The following is a 17,535-nucleotide window of genomic DNA, read 5'->3' on the forward strand; positions in this document are numbered from 1 at the left end:
CTGATCTGAGTCCAGTCGACAGGCGGCCCGTCCAGACTGTTTTACAGCGTCTCAGATAAATACACAGACCTCTGCTGTCCTGCACCTTCAATATTGAGCTTCTCCTCATCAAAGAGCGGAGACTCGCCAAGGAAAACGCCTCTGATGACAAAGACGTCTAGAAATGAAAATATGCTACGCTGGGACACACCGATATGGAAAATCTGGCCTATACTGAAAAGTATGTTATTGTACGGCAAACAACGGATGGGACGACTGATATAATAGACAGCATTCCCACTCTTTTTCAAAGATACATTTCCAGGACACTTCATCATGCCAAGAAAAAAGATAAGACTCACGCACTAAACTTATAGATATATATATATATATATATATATATATATATATATATATATATATATACATATATATATATATATATATATATATATATATATATATATATATATACATATATGAAGAAGACGTAAAGTTTTTTTGACCATGCCTTAACTAAAAACCTAAAATTAGAGCTAAACATTATTAATTAAATATTATTAAAAATTGAATATCGGGCAACCTTCCTATCAAACTATTCTCAAAAATTATTGTAACTATAACAATTGGGTTTTTTTAATTAAAAATAAAAAAATAAATTATACATATCAATGCTGTATTTGTTCGGTAAACGCTACTATGAATATAAACTATAAATGTTTATTTTAAATTAATTAAATTTTTTTATAATTTTTTTTTTTTTTTAAAAAAATACAGAAATATAGAATTTTTATATATATATATATATATATATATATATATATATATATATATATATATATATATATATATATATATATTTTTATATGCACTTTTATAGGCAGTTTTCTGAAAGATAATCTGTTCCTGTCTATTTAAATTAACATCTATTTCCAGTCGGTCTTTGTAAAACACACAGCTGGATGATGCTTTGTTTTCCGAAATTTAAATATTTTGTACATTTCTTCCTGTAAAAATGAATCAAAAATGCATCCTTTTGCATCCTCAGATGCATCCTCAGTTCTTCCAACAGTTGTGTGTCAGCCACGTACTGTCCTATCCTAAGAAACCATACATCAGGGGAAAGATGACTTATTCGGCTTCAGATGATTATTTTACATTTCAAATCTGAAGTGGCGCGTCTCTTCGCACAATACACTCTTAAAAATAAGAAAGTTGAAAAGGTTCTTCACAGCGATGCTGCTTTTGGTTCCACAAAAAAAAACTATTCAGTCCTTTCTAAGAGACCTGTTTTAAATGTTCTTCAGGTTCTGTAATTTATCTCTAATCCTCAGCGTTACAAGAAACATATACAACATATACAGTATATCTGGATATACTTATTAATATTATTAGTACACACCACATCTCTCTTTATCATATAGGCTTCTGAAAGTCCATGTTTCTGTTTATTCATAAGCATCTCTTTGGTTTGGTATTTTGTGCTCTTGTTGGTGTAGTCCATGTTTCTGTATGTGTGTTTTGACTACCGTTCAGTTAATCACATTAAAGGCAAATAATAATAGTGATAATAAAGCCAGTTTAAGCCGCTACAGAGATCGCACACAGAGCACTAATATTAAACATAAAAGCGTCTCACTATAAGCATCCATCCAGCGTTAAGATCCGAGCCTGAATCAGTTGAAGACGAGAGGTTTGACGTCTCCAGAGACGGAGGCCTGGGATTCCCGCACGTGTCTCCCTCTCTCTGTGGGGTCAGCTTTAAAGCAATAAACATGTCGACATAAGCAGCATATGCCTGAGTAGACTGAGAGACAGAGGTGTGTGTGTGTGTGTGTGTGTGTGTGTGTTTGGTAGCTAAAGGTGTAAAAACCTCTGACTCACAGAGACGGGCCCATGCACGGCTGCCGTCCCGAAGAAAGAGAGAGAGAGAGACAGAGAGAGAGAGAGAGAGAGAGAGAGAGAGAGAGAGAGAGAGAGAGAGAGAGAGACAGAGAGAGAAAGAGAGAGAGAGAGACAGAGAGAGAGAGAGAGAGAGAGAGAGAGAGAGAGAGAGAGAGAGAGAGAGAGAGAGAGAGAGAGAGAGAGAGAGAGAGAGAGAGAGAGAGAGAGAGAGAGAGAGAGAGAGAGAGAGAGAGAGAGAGAGAGAGAGAGAGAGAGAGAGAGAGAGAGAGAGAGAGAGAGAGAGAGAGAGAGAGAGAGAGAGAGAGAGAGACAGAGAGAGAGAGAGAGAGAGAGAGAGAGAGAGAGAGAGAGAGAGAGAGAGAGAGAGAGAGAGAGAGAGAGAGAGAGAGAGAGAGAGAGAGAGAGAGAGAGAGAGAGAGAGAGAGAGAGAGAGAGAGAGAGAGAGAGAGAGAGAGAGAGAGAGAGAGAGAGAGAGAGAGAGAGAGAGAGAGAGAGAGAGAGAGAGAGAGAGAGAGAGAGAGAGAGAGAGAGAGAGAGAGAGAGAGAGAGAGAGAGAGAGAGAGAGAGAGAGAGAGAGAGAGAGAGAGAGAGAGAGAGAGAGAGAGAGAGAGAGAGAGAGAGAGAGAGAGAGAGAGAGAGAGAGAGAGAGAGAGAGAGAGAGAGAGAGAGAGAGAGAGAGAGAGAGAGAGAGAGAGAGAGAGAGAGAGAGAGAGAGAGAGAGAGAGAGAGAGAGAGAGAGAGAGAGAGAGAGAGAGAGAGAGAGAGAGAGAGAGAGAGAGAGAGAGAGAGAGAGAGAGAGAGAGAGAGAGAGAGAGAGAGAGAGAGAGAGAGAGAGAGAGAGAGAGAGAGAGAGAGAGAGAGAGAGAGAGAGAGAGAGAGAGAGAGAGAGAGAGAGAGAGAGAGAGAGAGAGAGAGAGAGAGAGAGAGAGAGAGAGAGAGAGAGAGAGAGAGAGAGAGAGAGAGAGAGAGAGAGAGAGAGAGAGAGAGAGAGAGAGAGAGAGAGAGAGAGAGAGAGAGAGAGAGAGAGAGAGAGAGAGAGAGAGAGAGAGAGAGAGAGAGAGAGAGAGAGAGAGAGAGAGAGAGAGAGAGAGAGAGAGAGAGAGAGAGAGAGAGAGAGAGAGAGAGAGAGAGAGAGAGAGAGAGAGAGAGAGAGAGAGAGAGAGAGAGAGAGAGAGAGAGAGAGAGAGAGAGAGAGAGAGAGAGAGAGAGAGAGAGAGAGAGAGAGAGAGAGAGAGAGAGAGAGAGAGAGAGAGAGAGAGAGAGAGAGAGAGAGAGAGAGAGAGAGAGAGAGAGAGAGAGAGAGAGAGAGAGAGAGAGAGAGAGAGAGAGAGAGAGACAGAGAGAGAGACAGAGAGAGAGACAGAGAGAGACAGAGAGAGAGAGAGAGAGAGAGAGAGAGAGAGAGAGAGAGAGAGAGAGAGAGAGAGAGAGAGAGAGAGAGAGAGAGAGAGAGAGAGAGAGAGAGACAGAGAGAGAGAGAGAGAGAGAGAGAGAGAAAGCGGTGAAATGCAGTTTCTGAGTCAGAGCTGGAGATGTGATAAAAGCCCTGCTTGTTCCTGAGTAACAGCACTCACGGACCGCACACGGGAGCCACCGCATGAACCTCACACACACACAAATATGTTGTGTTTCCATGTTTTATGGGGACTCTTCACAGGTGTAATGTTTTTATACTGTACAGACTGTGTGTGTTATTGTTCTACTCCTTAATGGAAACTACTACATTTTTAGATTTAAAAAAGGTCAAAATGTACTTGTAGTCCTATCCTTGTGGCGCACATACACTCAGATGACACACACACACACACACACACACACACACACACACACACATTCACTCGCCAATACACACACACACGCTCAACACACACACACATACACTCACTCACACACAATCGCTCATACACACACACACACACACACACACACACACACACACACACACACACACACACACACGCCACACAGATCACTCACTCTCTCTTCAAAACATGTATCTCTGGCCTGCGCTGTCAAACTTTTAGCACCTGTCTTCCTGCGGCCCCGGCCGGTCGATGGCTCCGCCGTACCGCGAGGAGAGAGATCAGAGGCGAGAAATGGGTCAGCGGCGGGCCGGGGTCAGCCAGAGGTCAGAGCGGGCCCAGGCGAGCGCGAGAAGCTTCAGGATATCCACGTGCGGCCCGTCCCCTGCGCGAGGTTCCTCCGAGGACTCATCCGTGCGTTCCTTAATGTTGTTACGCGGCGCGCGACGGCCCCGTTCCCCTCGGATGACTGCAGGAGATCAGATCTCGCCCAAACCCGCACAATATTCAATCCGCAATCTGCATTTGTGCATACGGCTGCTGCCACGCACATCTAATCCACCAGCTTTATTGTTTCCGTCGTCTTAGAGAGAGACACAGCAAGTTTGTCAATTTATTTCGGGGAGCCTTGGGTTAGTGACAAGTCATTACTTACATGTGGCTTCAAACGACGTGCACGACGCTCTTCATGCTGTGTTTTTAGCTGCTGAAGTGTACATTGATCTTTTTCCCGATCGGGCTTGAAGTGCAGACGTAAATAACGGCATTTCTTTCAACGTTACGTTAGGCCTTTCATAGCGGACTGAGAGAAAAACCAGATCACAACACTGAAACATCACCGGACTCCAAGTAATGGTCATAACTTTGGCTCATCTATTCATTCAAATGTCGGTCTTTATGAAAAAGACACGATCGGGTGAAACAGAAAGAAGCTGGACCAGAGCATTATGACTATCTTCAATCAATCAATCAATCAATCATTTTTTTATAGCGCTTTTAACAACACAGCTTGCATCAAAGCACTGATCAGTATAAAGTAGAAGAAGACAATGACAGGGTTGAGACGGTCTCTATAATCAATTCAACGATAATCACTAGAAGTTAAGTGTCCCCAACAAAGAAGCCAGAGGCGACTATCTTCTCTGTAAAGATACAAAAGAAGACGTTTTGGACAAAAAGACAGATTCTTTTGTGTTTGCACAGAAGACAGATGTCATATACTGAGTGCATGGTGACAGAACCTGAAAAATACAACACTGGCTGAAACAGAGAGGAGAATCACAGCGGTCTGTGCCAAACGTCACGTAACACTAAAGTCATCCTTTACTCACCGTCACGTCATTCCAAACCAGTATGACTTACTTTCTTCAGTGGAAAAACAGAAGACGTTTTAAAGACACAGACCCTGCGCGACCAACTTCACGGGAGAAAGTCAGCCCTGCAGTGAGTGCGCGACTCACATTGTTTAATCATTTGAATGGCCTTTTAACTTATAGAGCAGGAAATTTTAGAGAGAAAGTGGACCAATACTCTCCAACCAGAAGATGACGTAGAAGCAACTTTGGACCTCATTGGTTTTCGGTGTGTCCCAGAAGCAGCTGGAGTTTAGAGCGAGAATGCGTTTTCGTTTTTCGGTTTAGCTACTCCAGAATTGTATTACGTTTGGCCTTTTTACGAAACGGAGAGAAATCAGACCGGCTGAACTAAAACTCCACGCTGGACTCAAAAACAAGACGCTGACATGAGTGCACGGTGAACAACTCTGGACTTCATTACGTGTGCTATGATTTAGCTTTCTGCTTACAGTTAAGTGTCAAAAGCACAAAACCTGGGCCACCTGTAAACGTTTGAATGCATGCTCCTTTGAGTTGCACAGATGACGCTCACGCAGGTTTGTAGCGAGTAAATGGCTTGCGATTAACCTTTTTACTCATTGCTAAACTCGAACGAACCCGGCTGGCTTTCACGGCATCTTCTTTCGAGTGGCACAGAAGACGCTCGTACAGGTTTGTGGCGAGCAAACGGCGGCAGAGCTCTGGTTTTTTTTGGCTGAGCTCTCCCTTCCAGCATCGATTTGTTCGCGGTTTGTGTTACGAGAAGTCGGGGGAACATTTAAGGGTCACTTAACGTTACTGAATATTCACCCGAAAAGCTCTGACAGCGAACAGGCATCCGATACTCGAGGAAAGCGCCGACATCCATCTCTTTAAGGAGCGACTGTCAGCAGATGCCGCGGTCCTGGGCGCGCTTCATGTGCGAAATAAATCCCCGTGACGCAGATGAGAGCGCAGGCGAGCGCAGGTGAAAGCAGACGGCAGCGCAGACGAGTCGCCCTAATGGCCGCGTTTCTCAGCTCGCCTCCCGCCGCGGCTCTCAGCGCCAGGATCCTCTAATGAGACGTACGGCGTTAATCCTGTCCGCGGCGTTCATGAATCTCGCGCCGATCGCATCATAAAGCAGGAATGCGCCGCTTTCATGTGCGTCCGCCGCTGATGGACTCTGACAACAATATGGCGGCACTTCCTGACCTCTGGCCGCCGGGGGTCACATGGCTTTTATGGGTGGTCACGCTACATGGTGAACGGGTCAGAACGGGAGCGGGTTTACGACGAAGCGTAAACTTTGGGCTCAGTCGGAATGAATCTATGCGCGTGTGCCGTAATTCAACTTTATTTGGGTTTCTGAGGAGCGATGACTGGCGATGGCCGCCTTAGAAACGCCAGAGATCCCGGAGGAACGGTATCGACAGCGAAACAAGATGTGTACTCAAATAAAAAATAGAGACGCTGAAAGGCCCGTACAACAATAAAGACGCAGTTAGAAAAATATGAGAGTAGCAGAGTGTGCGATAACGATGAAAGAAACAGTATCGTTGGAATTACTTTTCGGAACGATTTCTTTTCTAGCTGATGAACGACACAAACACTGACGTCCAATCAGAGTCAGAGCTGGAGTATTTAAAGAGCCAGACACGTCTGCTTAAAATAAACGGACGATATTGTTCTCTGGTGTGGACGCTAATATCTTTATAGTTAGCGTTAGCAGTGCGAATGCAAGGAGTGTTTTAGTTACCAGTAAAAAAAAAACTAATGCACACAATATATAGGGGGAGCGCGTTTACGAGGAAATTTAAACCTTGCTTAATTTAAATCTGCTTCATGTGCGCAGTTCAGGCCGCTCCGTAGACCACAATGCAACACAACTGTGACATCATCGCAGGTCGCGTTTAATTTACGCCCAGCCCAAACAATGCTATAATATACAATTTTTTTCTTTTACATTTATAACAGCCAAAGCATACCTATATAGATACAGAGTTAGCGAATAATTGTGTAGGACAGAAATTCGAAGAATAGAATTCGAAGCTTTGAATTTTTATTTTATTTGATATTTATTTAAACGTAGCAGCGCCAGCTAACGGAACTAATGAGCAGGGCTAAACACAGTAGAAATAAAAATAATACAGAATAAATATTTAAGGATTTAAAAAAAAATAATAAACTTATTAGAAAAAGGTTTAGTTTAATTTAGTTTTGTTTTTCATTTAAAATTCAAGTCAGTCAGGAGGATTCTTTAAACTAAAATAAAAATGTTTCAACCTGACTACAAATGTTGTCTAGGCCTATTACATGCAATATAAAAAGCAGCAAAAAAATAGTATTTTTATTATTTATATATATTTTTATACATAAGGGGGGACTACTAGTCAAAAATCTGAATTAAAAAAATAGGCTAGGTGTGTTGTGAGGTATTTCTTCATTAGGCTACTTAATTGAGCACCAACATTTAATATAAATTCATTGTTATTTGTTCTTTTTTTGTAAAATACTTACAATGCTGACAACAGCCAGTGAGTAGGCTACTTTAAATCGACTTAAATTCGATCGCGGGCCCGTTCCCGCCGTCGTTTCTAACGAGGTGTTGACAGCAGTTTGAGGGTAAATGTGCTTCCAGCCCGTCACTGACCGAGTAACGGAGCCGCGGTATGATACGGGCCCGCAACATTTAGCGCGCGGCGACGCCACCGCAAGGCACGCGCCGATATGACGCTGTCACGTCAGGTGTGCGCGCGGCGGAGTGACGTGACAGGTCAAAGGCGAGCGCGCGCTGGAGTGCAGCCTGCTTCCGTTTACGAGCAAATCATATCGCTTTTCTTTCTTTCTTGTGTGAATATTATTCATTTAATTTGCGATTTTAAATAATTAATCGTAAAAAAAAATACTACTACAGCTACTGAAAAAATAGGCACGTCGTATATATATATTAAATCATAGCCTATATAATATTCATATTAACCTTGTTAATTTATTACTTAGCACTTGTTTTATTGTTATTGTCAGCCTACATTAAACGCTTCAGACCTACTGTATGCACACATCACAACACATGCAACACGCATTATCATGCTAATAAGCTACTTTGAATTTAATTTAAACGTAACAACCAATCACATGCTGTAAATTGCCGTTTTTTGCATGGGCATACGTTTGCATGACGTTAGTGAGACGAGTAGCAATGTTTACTACCACGCTAGTCGCTAACAACGAGCTTGGTCTACACAGCACCTAAAAATAAAAATAAGGTTTACAATATATTGTTCCTTTTGATGCCATCTGAAGAGTCTAAAATGTTCATTATGGTCTCATTGACCTGAGTGAAATCACTGTGACTGACCCGGGTCTTCAGCTCCGTGAACCTCAATGGAAATACTTACAGTTTGCATTGGGAGATGTAAAAAAAAAGAGAGAGAGTTGTGATTTTTGAAGATGCCAGCTCCACCATCACCCTCCCAAAGCCTCTGAGAGTTACAAAAAAACATTTAAGACTATTACCGTCCTTATGTATCTGTCCCATCTAAAAGCACACTATTGATTTTGAGTGACCCTGATTCACCCGCAGCCGTTCGGCCGACTCTCTCCTGTGCGCTCGGGACGGAGAGAAAGCGAGAGAGGGAAATAAAGACTGGGTGGCATTTCCAGTCAATAATAAAATGAGAAAGACGCTTTCAGAGGCAGAGGAGTGTTGAGGGGACGCCGCGGGGCCCTCGGGGGCCGTGGCAGACATCTTGCGCCTGGTCACCGAGGTCCCAGACCGGAGAGGACAGCAGATTCTTATTTCCTCCTCAGGCTGGCAGCCAATCAGTTTCCAGCTGAGTTCCAGCCCCCCTCTCTGTCTTTTCACAGATTTTTAGCCCCTTTTCCCCAAATTCTTCACACATCTCTAGATTGCACACATGCAAACACATATACACACATATTCCCTGCTCAAAACACACATCTGCACACAGAGCACGCGCGCACACATTTCGGCCTAAAGATACAAAGGAATAAAAAAAATAAAGCTTCGCAGTAGTGCGACGGAACAACCCTTTTCTTTAAACGCTTATAGTTTTCTGTTGGCTTCTGAGGAACCCTTGGCATCCATGGAAACTTTCCGTTCCACAAAAGGTTCTTTATATGGTTTAAATGTTCTTCACACTCTGGTTATTTCACTGAAAGACTCTTTCGTGGAACGCAAACGCTCCCTGGATGCTTGGTTATCGCATACGTCAAATAATCTTTATTTTATTGTCCCGGAGCTGAATGTAACATGATTTATTTTATTTGCATTGGAAGATACACTCCTGAAAGGATGTTTTCCGAGCCACAGAAGAACCATTTTGGGTTCCTCAAAGAACCTTTCAGTTGTTAAAAGAACAATTTTAATGATACAATTTTTTTTCTTCACTATAAAGAGCCTTTTGTCTAAATGTTCTTCAAAGAACCTTCGATGCCAGTAAAGAGTGCAGAAGAACCATTTTGGGTTCCACAAAGAACCATTTTAATAATCCAATTTTTTTTTCTTCACTATAAATAACCTTTTGCCAAATCTAAATGTTCTTCAAAGAACCTTCGATGACAGTAAAGAGTGCAGAAGAACCATTTTGGGTTCCTCAAAGAACCTTTCAGTTGTTAAAAGAACCATTTTAATGATTACATTTTTTTCTTCACTATAAAGAGCCTTTTGTCTAAATGTAATAGAACCTTCGATGCCAGTAAAGAGTGTAGAAGAACCATTTTGGGTTCCTCAAAGAACCTTTGAGTTGTTAAAAGAACCATTTTAATAATCCAATTTTTTTTTTCTTCACTATAAAGAACCTTTTGCCAAATCTAAATGTTCTTCAAAGAACCTTCGATGCCAGTAAAGAGAGCAGAAGAACCATTTCTGCTTTTGGTTCACCGAGTGGTTCTTTAAAACATTTTTTTTTTTTCACCTGAAAAACCTTTGGCGTTCCGCGAGGCTCCTGAAGGGTTCTTCGCGGAACGCCAATTAGGAACCTTTACTTTGAAGACCCGAAAAGCTCGTTTCTGTGAGCAGGATTCTGTATTCAGCACGGAGGAGTCGTTCTCGTCTCAATATTCCTCTTAGCTGGGAGCTAATCCTTGTGAATCTCACACCTTAAAAACTACAAGGCACTGGGGACCCGGGATCTGTCAGGTGAGAACGCATAATCATTCCTGCCTGAGTGTGTGTGTGTGTGTGTGTGTGTGTGTGTGTTTCTCAGGTGATTTGTGTGGATCGTCTTTACATCACACCTTCTCATACCATCAGTTGAGATCATTTCAGGATTTGATCTCATAATTTAGACACACCGACTGAGCTGAGACGACGAGTCCGAATCCAACTGTGGTTTTTCATTACGCCGATAACGACTGAGCGGGATTCAGAGGATAGCGCCTAAAGAGAGCAGCGGCGGGTCGAACCACGGAAAGAGGTCAAACGGGCCGAGTCGAAAGCGTGAGCAGGTTAACGGATGACAGTGTTAGTTTTTGCGAGTAATGTAATCACAGCTATAACCGACTCTCTTTAATTTGTCATCTGGCCCGTGGCTGTCATCAAGGAATTTTAATTACAATGACGAGCTAAAGAGAGTCAGCGGATGGGTTTGATGAGGACACCCGGTGGGGTTTTTCATTAAAGAGCTCTCGCGCTGAGCGGGTGACCCTTTCCGGGTAACCGACCATTATCGCTCGTAGTGCCCATCTTTCATAGTACACTGTAAGAAGCAGCTAAATACAGCATTTATGGGCGCATTTTACAAAAAAAAACGTTTTACTTAATTAAAATATCCTTCACACTGGGAAAGCAAACGGTTCTTTTAAGAAACGCCGTGCTTAAACCATTACGGCACTGCTGCAGAACCCCCCTGCGGTCCCCTTTATGGTTCCGGGTGATCTCAAGAACCCTTCCCGCTAAGAACACGGAACGGGAAATGCTTCCATGGATGTTAAAGGTGCTCTGCAGAACCGTTTTTCGTACTCTTGGGTTCTTATTCACGGTGTCCCAAAAGCACACTTAGTTTGCCTCAAGAAGTACTAAAGAGACACTTTTGTAGAAATTAACGCGTCAAAAAAACATACATGACGGAAGTGTACTTTTTTTAAACCCGGGTCTCTCTCTCTCTCTCTCTCTTTTATCATATTTGTGCTACAGAAGGGTTTTTAATAAGGCGGTTTCTATCCTCCCGGCTGTCTCTTCCTTCACTATCACCGGTTCCTTCACACGGAAAAATAATTGGCCGGTTTCCCTGAGCTTGGAAAGGGGCTGAGCCGGGTGGGATTTGCCCCCGCCCTCTCTCTTTTTTTATTACCACCGCCTGATGATAAAGACAATCAGATATTACCTTATGGTGAACTGGGGCTCAATTGTTTTTCCATCTGTTGACCTGCGTGTTTTTTTTTTTCTTCTGTCGTTTAAAAAAAAAAAAAAAAAAAGTGTCATTGTTTGAATCACTTCGATAAATACCTCCCGCGCGTTTCGACCGAATATATCCCGCTGCAGAGCACAAACCTATTTGGTAAAAACTTAAATTAGCAATTTTGCATCACAATAAGGAATTGTGACGTAAAAGATACGCATGCATTTTTTTTTTAATTCTAAAATAATACACATGAATAAACGAGTTTTTTTTGTATATACTTTTAACAAACAAAAAAAATTATATTTTAAGCCTAATCATATTATCATTACATTAGACACATGGTGTGTGTGTGTTTTTTTTTTTTTTTTTTTTTTTTTAAGAACCCCTCAGGTGACGCGCGTGCGCGCGCCTCACACCACACTCACCTCGTGCACGCCGAAAACAATCTCCTGCAGTTTTGTTTTTTTCGTCCGTATCACGTAGACGCTGAAACGAGAGTTCACGACAGACACGCGCGTTAGGACGCGTAAATTAGCCACTTAAATATGTAAATACACCACACTTTTTCAACAGAGGAAATGTTTTTTTTTGGTAACTCCACGTTTAAGTCTCACCGTATTTTCTAATGTTTAGGCTGCTCGTGCGTTTCGTGCTCAACAGCAGAGAGAACTTACGCTGCTGGAGGTTTTTTTTTTGTTTGTTTTTTTTGTTTTTGCGCAGAAAAGAGGAGAAAGGCGTCTGCGCGCCGAACCGGGGAGGCTTCAACTTTAACCCCGCTTCAGGAGAAACCCGAGGAGGCTGACAGGCTGTGGTGAGTTTGCTTTCCTCGTTAATCGTTTGTTAATTATTCGGGTTGCCAAGTTCAATCGAGCCCCGGCGTATTTAGATAAAACCGTTCTCGGGTCAGCCTCGAGGACTCGTTAATTGTTTTGTTGTCGGTGCTTCTAAAAACGGTGTCAGGTTCCTCCGTGGCTTCGATGTCATTCTCAAATTAACACTCATTAATTGGCTGGAAACGAATTTCGAGATGTTCTGCGAGGAAAGTTTAAGTCGAAAACGACGTTTTTGGTGGAAATTCAAAGCTGAACAGGCCAAATTCAAAACCTTGTTTTCAGCAATAACCCCCTTCGACCAAGACGTTTCGAGTCCATAAAAATAGATGGCTTTGAAATGTAAACGCGCGCGCGCTCGCAAAAAAATAGAAGAGTTTTTAAAAGGTATACTGAAAATGAAGGCCTCCGAGCCAATGAGAAAACGGTCAGGAGCCACGAATTGCCAAAGCCCCGCCCCCTCGAGCCGATCGTATATAAACTCTCTCAAACAATTCTGTCACTCACAGATTACAGTAGAATATCCGGAGGTGTCGCTTCAGAGGTCAAGGCTGCGGGGCGCACGGATCCGCGTCCTGGTGTGATCTACTTATTGATCTCCACCTGCTTTTGATTGATCTCCATCAGTGCTTTGAAGAATGCAGTTAGAAAGCATCCTCCCTGGCGCATCTGTAAACTTACCCAAGACCTTCTATAACCTGTCGTCGTCCTCAGAGAGCACCAACAACAGCCCGGGGTCAACGCAGATAGACTTTCAGGACATGGACCGGACTGAAGCGGAGCAGAGCTCCGGTGCCAAGAAGTTTTTGAGCGGTGGGAGCGCGCTGATGGATGAGACCGACGGCGAGAGCTTCACCGGGAGTAAAGCCGCGGCGTCCGCCACCGCCGCACCGGACGCGCGGAAAAGTTCTCCGGTGATCGGAGATGACGAGCTGTCCAGCGCCCGCCGGTACAACATCGACGAGCTGGGCACCGATCGCTACTTCATATCCTCCACCCAACCGAGCTCCGACGTGACCAATCCGTGCTCTCTTTTCCCGTACGGAGGCCAAACCGGGTCGGTGTACAGCGGCGCTAACGGCTCCAGGTATTCGTCGTCTCTGCACTACGGCTCGGTTCTTCCGCCCGCCGGGTTCTCCTCCGCCGTGTGCGCCGGTCGCAGTCAGTTTGGGAGCGGGTATCAGTTCGGCCAGGGTCCCGGGTGCCTGTACCCGTCCTATCCGGGACCGGGCTCCGGTTTGAGCTCGATGCCCATCCCCGGTTCGGGCTCCGCGGCGAGGGCGCAGGTTTACCTCTGCAACAGACCGCTGTGGCTCAAATTTCACCGCCATCAGACCGAGATGATCATCACCAAACAGGGCAGGTGAGAACGAAAAGTCGGTCGAGTCTCGCTTGCAAAATACGAGTTAACGAAATTGGTTCGCGTAACGAATATATTGTGGCGAATTCGAATGCGTCCTGATTCGTAATTTGTGTTTTTATATTTGTTTTTTCCGAACCATGTTCGCAGGCGAATGTTCCCCTTTCTGAGTTTTAACATCACCGGACTGAACCTGACGGCGCATTATAACGTGTTCGTGGAGGTTGTTCTGGCCGATCCGAACCACTGGAGGTTTCAGGGCGGGAAATGGGTCACCTGCGGGAAAGCGGACAACAACATGCAAGGTGAGGAAAGAAAAGACAATAAATAATAATAACAACCCCGAGATCATGCAAAACGGGCTCATTCGAGCGACACGTTATATAGTCCGTTTAAACGACAAGCTTTTGTCATCATTTTAATTAAGCAAACGGTGTATTCGAAAAGATCAATCGCGCCGTTTGTATTTTTAATTTAATTAATTTCTTTAAAATAAAACTGCAATTTGCATTTGGTGGCGTGTTAATAAACGAATTTAAATATAGCAAACAATTTTGCAATGCGTTAAAAAAAACAACGAATTTCCTAAAATTACTTACCGGGCATTTTAAAACTAAAACGCGGCGTGGAGATTTCCAGAAACGTTTCTGCGTGCGCGGGGCTTTTAATCGTTTAACGTGTCGTTTCGATTAAAAACGAGTGCATTTTACATCGAAACAAGTTTCACATTTAAGGCGAGCGCGCGGGGGAGGACGTGTTATTCTCCTAAACGTATTAGAACTATTCAAAACAAATCGCTCTTAGTCACGAGACATCTGTTTTTCACCGACGAGCTTGTTATTTTTCACTGCTGCTTTTTTTCCCGGCGAACTCGTAATTCACCGTGACGCTAAATATTAACGTTATTTATCGTTTGTTTTTTTTTATAGGAAACAAGGTGTACGTTCACCCGGAGTCGCCGAACACCGGAGCACACTGGATGAGGCAAGAAATATCGTTCGGAAAACTGAAGCTAACCAACAACAAGGGCGCGAACAACAATAATACTCAGGTGAACGAGTACAGCAGCAGGCCAGGTTTTAATGCACGGCTTGAGAAAGGCGTGCACGAGCTCATTTTGTTTGTTAGACTAAAAAAAAGGTTGAGCTGATATGTTAATATTGGAAAGTGATGTTTTTATATTCTGAAAGTGTAAATATTCGCACCAAAAATAGCTGGAAAAAAACAGAACCTTTACATATTACTTATTTACCGTCTGGTATTTTAGTGCAAGTTGCGAAGAACTGATGCATCTGGCACATTTTGAAGATATAGATCAGTGTGTGTGTGTGTGTGTGAAACTTCCAGTCATCTCAGAGGTCTTGAGTGTGGCTTTGACACCTCTGTTCGTCTAACTGCAAGCGCTGGCCATGAACTCGATGCACAAACACTGATGCGCCCGTGTGTGTGTGTGTGTGTTAGATGATCGTCCTGCAGTCCCTGCACAAGTACCAGCCGCGGCTGCACATCGTGGAGGTGACGGAGGACGGCGTGGAGGACATGAGCAGCGAAGCTAAAACGCAGACCTTCACGTTCCCTGAAAACCAGTTCATCGCCGTAACGGCTTACCAGAACACAGACGTGAGCGGAAACCCGGCCGCAGCTCCCTGCAGCCACTTCTGCATTCGGGGGCCGCTTCTGAACTCCTGCTGTTTTGTGTTTAATTGCAGATCACACAGCTCAAGATCGACCACAACCCCTTCGCGAAAGGCTTCAGAGACAATTACGACTCGTAAGTGCGTTTCGTACTGCAGAAAGAGACGACGAGCCGACCCCTGCAAACAAAACACGGGCCTTCGTTACTTTAACAGACGGGCCTGAGCCCCAAAAAAACAGTTCTTTACGTTGAGAGTCTGAAAACCTTTCGTTTAAACGATAACGCAAAATTGAACATTGTCCAGTTTTGTTTTCCATTGCTTTCCGCCACCAGGCAATGCTTATAAAATCTAGTGTGGAGAGTGAACGTGGATAAATCGGGAATATATAAGTTAACACACATTACCTAAAATGATGCATTCATACAAATTCAAGATCAGGCCCACAAATTAATATTATTACAGTTGTTTAGTTTCAGTAATGTTTTTAAATATTTAATAATAAAAAATGCTTTAAAGTATTTTCCATTGCTAGTTTAACTAATATGTGTGTGTATATATTAGTATACACACACACACACACATATATATGTATGTGTCTGTGTATAAAATTGCATTTTTACATTTTTAATACTATTTCCCATTTAGTGAAGACCTTTAGCTATACTTGTGTGTATATGTGTGTGTGTGTGTATATATATATATATATGTATGTATGTATGTATATATATATATATATATATATATATATATATATATATATATATATATATATATATATATATATATATGTATGTATATATATATATATATATATGTATATATATATATATATATATATATATGTATGTGTATGACAGATGTATATAGATTAATTGATTGCTAGATAGACAGATCAAAATATACCTATTGGATAATTTTTTACAATAAATTACCGTTTTGTAGTCTCCGCTTTAAACCGCATTTATTCAATGTGTTACTTGGCGTTTCAATTAGCTCCGTCTCTCCCCCCCGCTGCGCATCGATTGATCTGATCCCGATCTCTCGTTCCCTCTCGTTCTCTCTCAGGATGTACACGGCTCCAGAGAGCGACAGACTGACGCCCTCTCCCACCGATTCTCCGCGGTCGCACCAGATTGTCCCCGGCGCCCGCTATGCGATGCAGCCCTTCTTCCAAGACCAGTTCGTAAACAACCTGCCGCAGAACCACCGCTTCTACGCCAGCGAGCGCGCCGTGCCGCAGACCAACGGCCTGCTCTCTCCTCAGAGCGAAGACTCGGCCGGCGGCTCGGCCTCGGCTCAGCGCTGGTTCGTGGGGCCCGTCCAGCAGAGCGGGGCGTCCGGCAAACTGGACCTGTCCTACGACAGCGAGTACTCGGCCTCCAGCCTCCTGCCGTACGGCATCAAGCCGCTTCCGCTGCAGAGCCCGCACGCGCTCGGCTACTACCCCGACTCGGCCTTCGCCTCGATGGCGGCCGGCTGGAGCAGCAGGAGCTCGTACCAGAGGAAGATGACCACCGGCCTGCCCTGGTCTCCCCGGCCGAGTCCTCCGGCGTACACCGACGACCTGCTGTCCTCTAAAGACAAGCTGCAGGACGAGAGCTCCGCGGCGGCCCCCACGGCTGGCAGCACCGGGCCCTGGATGGAGGCCCCGCCGGTGCTGAAGGCCGTGGACTCGGGGGACACCGGCGGATACTCGATGGCGTGTAAAAGGCGACGTGTTTCTCCCGGAGGCTCCAGTACAGACGCTTCACCTACTATAAAGTGCGAGGACTTGAGCTCTGAGGAGTACAACAAAGAGAGCCATAAAGCCATGAGTTATTACGCTTTCTACACCAGCCCTTAAGAACTGCTTATTCGGGTCAACTCTCTCTCTCTCTCTCTCTCTCTTTATTTTGTTTGAAGTGATCTGCCCATGTTGTGTTTTTAATCTTTTAATCTGCAAGTGCCAAAGCTTTCGTGCTCCCGGTTGTGCTTGTTCATTTTTTTACATTTTTTTGCTCTTTTTGTGAAATATGCTTCATTTTAATGTTTTTTTTTTTTTGCTTTGGATTCTTTTTAAAGCATGCCCTTAATTGCTTTTAATCCTATTTTTCTATGAAGCCCGATGTGATTTTTCCTTTTATTTAAGATCCTCTGTTGTACAGTATTTGTGCACTTTAGATTGTGATGTATCTTGTACAAATGTTCTCATGGCACTGTTATGAAAGGTGAAATAAAATGTGCTTTTCATACATTCTTTGTCTTTATTTGAACCGTTGTATTTTTTATTATAATAATTATAATTATTAAAATCTAACGTAAAACTACGCTTATCCATGAACCCGTTCATTACAATGAAATT

General features: G+C 43.6%; 1 protein-coding gene across 1 annotated transcript; it reads left to right on the forward strand.

Annotated features, from left to right (window-relative positions):
* The first annotated feature begins 11,861 nt into the window (after positions 1-11,861).
* eomesa (eomesodermin homolog a) lies at positions 11,862-17,173 on the forward strand. Its single transcript, XM_043232911.1, has 7 exons — positions 11,862-12,178; positions 12,707-13,560; positions 13,708-13,862; positions 14,487-14,608; positions 15,019-15,177; positions 15,267-15,328; positions 16,260-17,173. The coding sequence occupies exons 2-7, from the start codon at positions 12,836-12,838 to the stop codon at positions 17,035-17,037; spliced, it is 2,001 nt and encodes a 666-aa protein (XP_043088846.1). The 5' UTR covers positions 11,862-12,178; positions 12,707-12,835; the 3' UTR covers positions 17,038-17,173.
* The last annotated feature ends 362 nt before the right edge of the window (positions 17,174-17,535 follow it).

The sequence above is a fragment of the Puntigrus tetrazona genome, unplaced genomic scaffold (genome assembly GCF_018831695.1).
Source record: "Puntigrus tetrazona isolate hp1 unplaced genomic scaffold, ASM1883169v1 S000000746, whole genome shotgun sequence".
Taxonomy (NCBI): domain Eukaryota; kingdom Metazoa; phylum Chordata; class Actinopteri; order Cypriniformes; family Cyprinidae; genus Puntigrus; species Puntigrus tetrazona.